The sequence below is a fragment of the Triticum dicoccoides genome, chromosome 1B (assembly GCF_002162155.2).
Source record: "Triticum dicoccoides isolate Atlit2015 ecotype Zavitan chromosome 1B, WEW_v2.0, whole genome shotgun sequence".
NCBI classification, from domain to species: Eukaryota; Viridiplantae; Streptophyta; class Magnoliopsida; order Poales; family Poaceae; genus Triticum; species Triticum dicoccoides.
In genome coordinates this window covers 484,748,346-484,755,631 of record NC_041381.1, presented here as the reverse complement: position 1 = coordinate 484,755,631, position 7,286 = coordinate 484,748,346, and the positions used below count along the sequence as shown (strand labels likewise).

Genomic DNA, 7,286 nt, shown 5'->3' with positions numbered 1-7,286 from the left:
TTGGCAGGCCTTCCAGTTGCGGTCGGACTCGGCGAGGCAGTCCTGCAAACAAGCCAGGGAAGAGCCGAATCAAAGGTTTGATGGAGCAAAGAAGAGATTCGGGTGCCGCAGCAGAAATCAGGAAAGGGGGGAGAAGGCGAGGGGGGGTCAGGGCGGTGCCTGGAGGGAGAGGTAGAGGGCGGCGCACTCGTTGAGCTGCTTCACGCTCTCGTCGTCCTCGTCCGCGTCCATCGCGTGGAGAGGGGCCGGCGGCACAGCAGGAGGAGGAGGTGGTGGCGGTGGCGCCGCCGCCGCCGCTTCCCTGGCGTTGCTCGAGGAAGAACCCATTCGAACCAGGTTTCGGCAGTTGGTTTGGTGCCACCTTCGACCAGTCGCCGCGTGAAGTCGGTCGGTCGGCTTTGAGTCTCCCGGTCATGGCAAAGGGCAACTCTGTTTGCGTGCTCGGCTTCCGTTGCCTCGAAAGCGTAAACATTGTTTGATTTGTGCAATGTAAGAATACGCTTCCGTGGATTCCTCTACACATACAACCCCTGTTAAAGGGAAACGCTATAAATCACCCGACGGATCATAGTCCCGCGTCAACCGCCTTCTCTCCATGCCACGTGCCCCATGGCCACCACTACGATACAGTTCAACTAACGAATTATCATGCTCGCATCCGCCGCCTTGGTTGCACACCACGCGTCCTATGTGACATGGTGGACCTGGCTCCCCACAATCTCTTATTTCTGCAATAAGGCTTCTGTTGCAAAAAAAAACAAGACCTCTGTTACAAAATAATTAAATTGCAGCAAGACCTCTGTTGCAAAAAAAAGTTATACAAAACCTCTAATGCAAAAAAATGGGCAGTGCTACACGTCCGCGAGGTGATAAACTGGTTAGATCAGCCGCCTCGGCAGCCGTCGAATGCTGCTAGAAATAGTCATCTGATCTACCGTCCCAGCCAACCAAGGACCTTTGCAACAACTAGCTTGTTGCGCTCAGGGGCTTTGCAACAAGGCATGCTAAGGTCCACCGAGACAACACGGCCCCGCCATGGCCTGAGCGCCTCGGCTGTGGAGCGCCGCCGACCGCCGGAGTTGCCGCGCCTCCTTTGACCCAGCACCCCGAGCAACTGCCTCTACTCCAGCACGACGACGACGAGCTCTCACACCGGGCACTCCTCTGGTGATTTCTGCAACTAGAGCTATGTTTCCGAAACAGTCATCGTGTTGCAATGATTGGCCTTGTATGCTCTAATACCGGGCGTTCCTCCGACGCTTTCTGCAACTAGGGATATGCTTCTGAAACAAGAGCCATGTTGCAGAAGAAAAAATCTTCACCATCGAACCATTTTTTTTCTTTCTGAAACAAGACCTCTGTTGCAGAAACTTTCAAAAACTAGACCCTGTTGCTGAAAAAAACTTCACCATCGAACCGGTTTTTTTTCTGAAACAAGACCTCTATTGTAGAAACCTTCTGAAACAATACGCTTGTTGCAAAAACACTGGTTGCACGGGACTGGTGGCCAGCATGAGCGCTTAATCAAAATCGATCTGACGGCTGCGCAGGCGGCGGGCGCTCCGTGTGCATCAGTCGACTGAGGGATAGCATTTTCCAAAAAAAATATTGCAAGATGACCTATGTTTTGCAAAAAAAACTATAATAAGGCGTCTGTTGCAAAAAAAAAGCAATCTGCAACTTGACCTATGTTTGCAAAAAATTTTGCAACATGACTTGTGTTGCAGAAAATTACCACAACACGAGGTTTGTTACAATGGTAGAGGGTGACCCTCAGCCGCTCACTCCGCTCGATCTAACGTCTCGTGAGACGGCGAATCTTTTAAAAAGATCTGCTAAAAATTGTAAAGAAATGATCTACTTGACCTATTGGAAATGGGCATAGCTCTACTCTAAGATTATCTTGCCTCTTCTTGACATAATTCGGCAAAACTCATGCTTGTATTAGGAAAAAGAAGAATTGAATTGAGAACCGAATGTGTGGCCTCTACCCTCATATGAGGTTAAGGGCATTTTTGCTGCATATACTAAGTTTTTCCAATCCTAGCCGTCGTTGCCTCGGCCCCCTCCTTTTGTCCTATCCGGGGGCCTCGTTGGCGGTAAGAGGAGTGGGAACCCGCCTATTTCATTTGTCTTTCTCTTAGGTTCTATTTCCCTAGCGGTGTTGATGAGGTGGTGGCAATGATGGCATGTTTGAAAAAGGTCTCTCTGGTCTCTCCTACCTCGATGATGTCCGATCCGACGCCGATGAAGGGTTTGTGAGAGTTTGTGTCATCATATCTGTTAGTTCTCCTCGGATCTTAATAGTTGGTATTTCTACCAAGGATAGCAATTGGTTGGCTATTGGTGCGACACCCTTCAACATCTTCTTCCGTGTTGTTCTGTCCTTACATTATCGAGGAAGTCTATAGTTCCGGTGCCATCAAAATCAACAACGCCGAAGGCACAGGTCAGAGGGTGGTAAATGGTCAAAGAATCAAACATTATATCTCAGGTACTCCCATAAATGTTGAAACCAATATAATTGACACCGTAACACCAGAGGAGTATATAAGGGACACTTTCCAGAACGTTTCAGACTCCGAAAAGGAATAGGTATGCGGTACGGTAAGTAAACCGACTCCAAAACTGTTCTAATAGCAATTTTTCTCTGTTTTGAAATATTTCAAAAATTAGGAAAATTAAAAGCAGTCCGAAAGAGACACGAGGCAACCACGAGGGTGGAGGGCGCACCCCTACCTCGTGGCCACCTCGTGTGCCCTCCAGACTCCGTTTTCTTGCACAATACTTCTTTTGGTAGGTAAAAATTCATTATATAATATCCCGAAGGTTTTGACCACCGTACCACGAGAAAATCCTCTGTCTTTGTTTCGAGCTGTTTTTCAAACAGATCTAGATTACCATGACGTCTCCAAGCGCCCCCAAGGACAAGTTTTTCGAGAAGGTCATCAACCCTTACCTCACGGAGGTGCTGCAACACCCTCAAACCATTGAGATGCGTGAGGGGGTGCTTCACATCCACGATGTTGAGGGACCGAAGAAGACCGGAAGCATGAAGACAAGACTCGAAGCAATGGAGCAACAAGTTTTCAAGTGCCAAGGGATGGTGGAACGTGGACTCAACGCCAATCACATGATGATCGCGGAGTTCACCAACAATCACAAGCTGGATGCCAAGAACATCTGGGAGGCCATATTCAAGCTTCGCGAGAAAATCGAGCACCTCTAGGCCTAGATCTATGACCTGCAAAATCAAAACTGTGAGTATGAATATAGATTCAAGAGGATGAGTTTGGTTGCAGATTTGAGAATCCCGGAGACTCATTCATTTTTCTATGATGGTGAGCCTATGCCTTGGAAGATGGACGACAAGTCTACATCATCAACAACTCCATCATCACCACCTCCGAAGAAAGAGACATAAATACATGGGTATGCGCACTCCCCTTGGCAATTGCCAAGCTTGGGGGAGGTGCCCCGGTATCGTATCACCATCACACTTCTATCTTTATCATTTTTTTTAATTCGATCCTTTTGGTTATATCTTGATCCAGTAGAATAAAGTTTTAGTATTATTTAGCTTTGAGTTTTGTCTTGATCTCTATCTATGTAATCGAGTCCGTGAGTTATATATAATAAAGAGTAGTTTTGAGTTGAGGGGTTTGCTATCTTGCTATGATCTGGAGGGAATTAAAGAAAGAATAAAAAGAAATAAAAATATCATATTGATCTTATGGAGAGTAATGACTTCACATATAAAGAGTATGATGAATAAAATTTATTGAGAGTTGACAAACATAGTTTTGGTCATCGTTGCAATTAATAGGAAGTAATAAAGAAAGAGAGGTTTTCACATATAAATATACTATCTTGGACATCTTTTGTGATTGTGAGCACTCATTAAAGTATGGCGTGCTAAAAAGTCGATGTTGGACAAGGAAGACAATGTAATTGGTTATGTTTTCTTATATCCGAAGAAGTTATATTGTCTTGGACCATCCAACATGTTGAGCTTGTCTTTCCCCCTCATGCTAGCAAAATTCTTTGCACCAAGTAGAGATACTACTTATGCTTCCAAACATCCCTAAACCCGGTTTTGCCATGAGAGTCCACCATACCTACCTATGGATGGAGTAAGATCCTTCAAGTAAGTTGTCATCGGTGCAAGCAATAAAAAATGCTCTCTAAATATGTATGATCTATTAGTGTGAAGAAAATAAGCTTTATACGAGCTTGTGATATGGAAGAAATAAAAGTGACGGACTGCATAATAAAGGTCCCTATCACAAGTGGCAATATAAAGTGACGTTCTTTTGCATTAAGATTTTGTGCATTCAACCATAAAAGCGCATGACAACCTCTGCTTCCCTCTGCGAAGGGCCTATCTTTTATTTTTACCTTTTACCTTCATACAAGAGTCATGGTGATCTTCACCTTTTCTTTTTACACTTTATCCTTGCACTATGTGTTGGAGAGATCCGGATATATATATCCACTTGGATGTAGGTTTTCATAAAGTATTATTGTTGACATTACCCTTGAGGTAAAAGGTTGGGAGGCGAAACCATAAGCCTCTATCTTTCTCTGTGTCCGATTGAAACTTTGTACCCATAAGTATTGCGTGAGTGTTAGCAATTGTGAAAGACTAAATGATAGTTGAGTATGTGGACTTGTTAAAAAATCTCTTATATTGACTCTTTCTGATGTTATGATAAATTGCAATTGCTTCAATGACTGAGATCATAGTTTGTTGGTTTTCAATGAAGTTTTCGATTCATACTTTACATTGTGAATGGATTGTTACTTTAGCATAAGAAATCATATGACAATATATGTTGCTGTTCTAAAGATGATCATGATGCCCTCATGTCCGTATTTTATTTTATCGACACCTCAATCTCTAAACATGTGGACATATTTTTTGATATCGGCTTCTGTTTGAGGACAAGCAAGGTCTAAGCTTGGGGGAGTTGATACATCCATTTTGCATCATGCTTTTATATCAATATTTATTGCATTATGGGTTGTTATTAAAAATTATATCACAATACTTATGCCTTTTCTCTCTTATTTTATAAGGTTTGCATGAAGAGGGAGAATGCCGACAGCTGGAATTCTGGACTGGAAAAGGAGCAAATATTAGAGACCTATTCTGCACAACTCCAAAAGTCCTGAAACTTCACGGAGATCAGTTTTGAAATATATAAAAAGTATTGGGCGAAGAAAGCACCAGAGGGGGGCCACCAGTCAGCCACGAGGGTGGAGGGCGCGTCCCCCTACCCCATGGGCCCCTTGGCAGGCCCCCGACGCCCATCTTCTGTGATATGGTGTCTTTTGCCCTGGAAAAAAAATCATAGAGAAGCTTTCAGGACGAAGCGCCGCCGTCTCGAGGCGAAACCTGGGCACGACCAATCTAGGGCTTCGACGGAGCTGTTCTGCGGGGGAAACATCCCCCCGGGAGGGGGAAATCATCGCCATCGTCATCACCATCGATCCTCTCATCGAGAGGGGGTCAATCTCCATCAACATCTTCATCAGCACCATCTCCTCTCAAACCCTAGTTCATCTCTTGTATCCGATCTTTGTCTCAAAATCTCAGATTGGTACCTGTGGGTTGCTAGTAGTGTTGATTACTCCTTGTAGTTGATGCTAGTTGGTTTATTCGGTTGAAGATCATATGTTCAGATCCTTAATGCTATTCAATACCCCTCTGATTATGAACATGAATATGCTTTGTGAGTAGTTACGTTTGTTCCTGAGGACATGGGAGAAGTCTTGTTATAAGTAATCATGTGAATTTGGTATTCGTTCGATATTTTGATGAGATGTATGTTGTCTCTCCTCTCATGGTGTTATGTGAACGTCGACTATATGACACTTCACCATGATTTGGGCCTAGGGGAAGGCATTGGTAAGTAATAAGTAGATGATGGGTTGCTAGAGTGACAGAAGTTTAAACCCTAGTTTATGCGTTGCTTCGTAAGGGTCTAATTTGGATCCATATGTTTCATGCTATGGTTAGGTTTACCTTAATTTTTCTTTCATAGTTGTGGATGCTTGCGAGAGAGGTTAATCATAAGTGGGAGGCTTGTCCAAGTAAGGATAGCACCCAAGCACCGGTCCACCCACGTATCAAATTATCAAAGTAACGAACGCAAATCATATGAGCATGATGAAAACTAGCTTGACAGTAATTCCCATGTGTCCTCGGGAGCACTTTGCTTTATATAAGAGTTCATCCAGGCTTGTCGTTTGCTACAAAAAGGATTGGGCCACCTTGCTGCACCTTAGCTACTTTTGTTACTTGTTACCCATTACGAATTACCTTATCATAAAACTATTTGTTATCGATAATTGCAATGCTTGCAGAGAATACCTTACTGAAAACCACTTGTCATTTCCTTCTGCTCCTCGTTGGGTTCGACACTCTTATCGAAAGGACTATGATAGATCCCCTATACCTGTGGGTCATCAGTGATGGATTGCATACCTGTACTACGTGAGGTGATGCTCCAACCAATGTTTCTTCAACGACTTCTAGATCTCCTTCCAAGAGGAGAGTGGCTATTGTAGTCTTTAAAGCATGGTATGGCGAGGGGGTTTGTAGGTGTCTCTTTCCTTTACTGTTGGTTCAGTCCGATTTTCAATCTCTGGTGAGCGCCAATCAATCTGCAGAAGAAGAAGACTAGTACGAATTTCATTGTAATTTTTTTACTGATCGTTCCGCGTAATGTTTCTCCTTAGATGACTATTTTTGCATTGCTTCTTTTTTTAAGAAAGGGGTAGTTCTCATGTAGGTTGTTTTTATAAAAGTCGCTCTCTTTATTGAACTTCAGTTAGAGTAACATCATCTAGTAAGTGAGGAATGAGCTCAACAGGAGGCTCATCAGGGAAGGTATTACAACAGGGGCCCTTGGCCATCTACGCTAGCTCATGGGCAACCTCATTTCATTCTCTAAAGCAAAACACAAAATTACTGTTAGGGAAGCCACAAGCTAGATGGTAGCAATCATCAACAATCGCAGCTGCAGGTCCCATTGATCTTCCTCCATCATCATTGAGTTTCTCAGAAGCTTGTCATTGAGCAAGTATTAAGCCATGGTAGCAATCATCAACAACCGCAACTGCATGTCCCATTGATCTTCCTCCATCATTCGTTGAGTTTCTTCGAAGCTTGTCACTGAGCAAGTATTAAGCTATGTTGAAGAGCAATTGGTTAAGCTCATAGAACGTCATAGCACATCTCGATCTGCGAGTTGCTTGCACAGATAAATTCCCCCCTATCA

General features: G+C 43.8%; 1 protein-coding gene across 1 annotated transcript in view; it reads right to left on the bottom strand.

Annotated features, from left to right (window-relative positions):
• LOC119343181 overlaps positions 1 to 405 on the bottom strand; it is a 2,641-nt gene extending 2,236 nt beyond the window's left edge. The window contains exons 1-2 of the mRNA XM_037614304.1: positions 160 to 405; positions 1 to 42 (exon numbers count right to left, since the gene is read on the bottom strand). Coding sequence (XP_037470201.1) covers positions 1 to 42; positions 160 to 327 — 210 coding nt within the window. The 5' untranslated portion in view covers positions 328 to 405. The remainder of the gene's footprint in view (positions 43 to 159) is intronic.
• Positions 406 to 7,286: the final 6,881 nt, after the last annotated feature.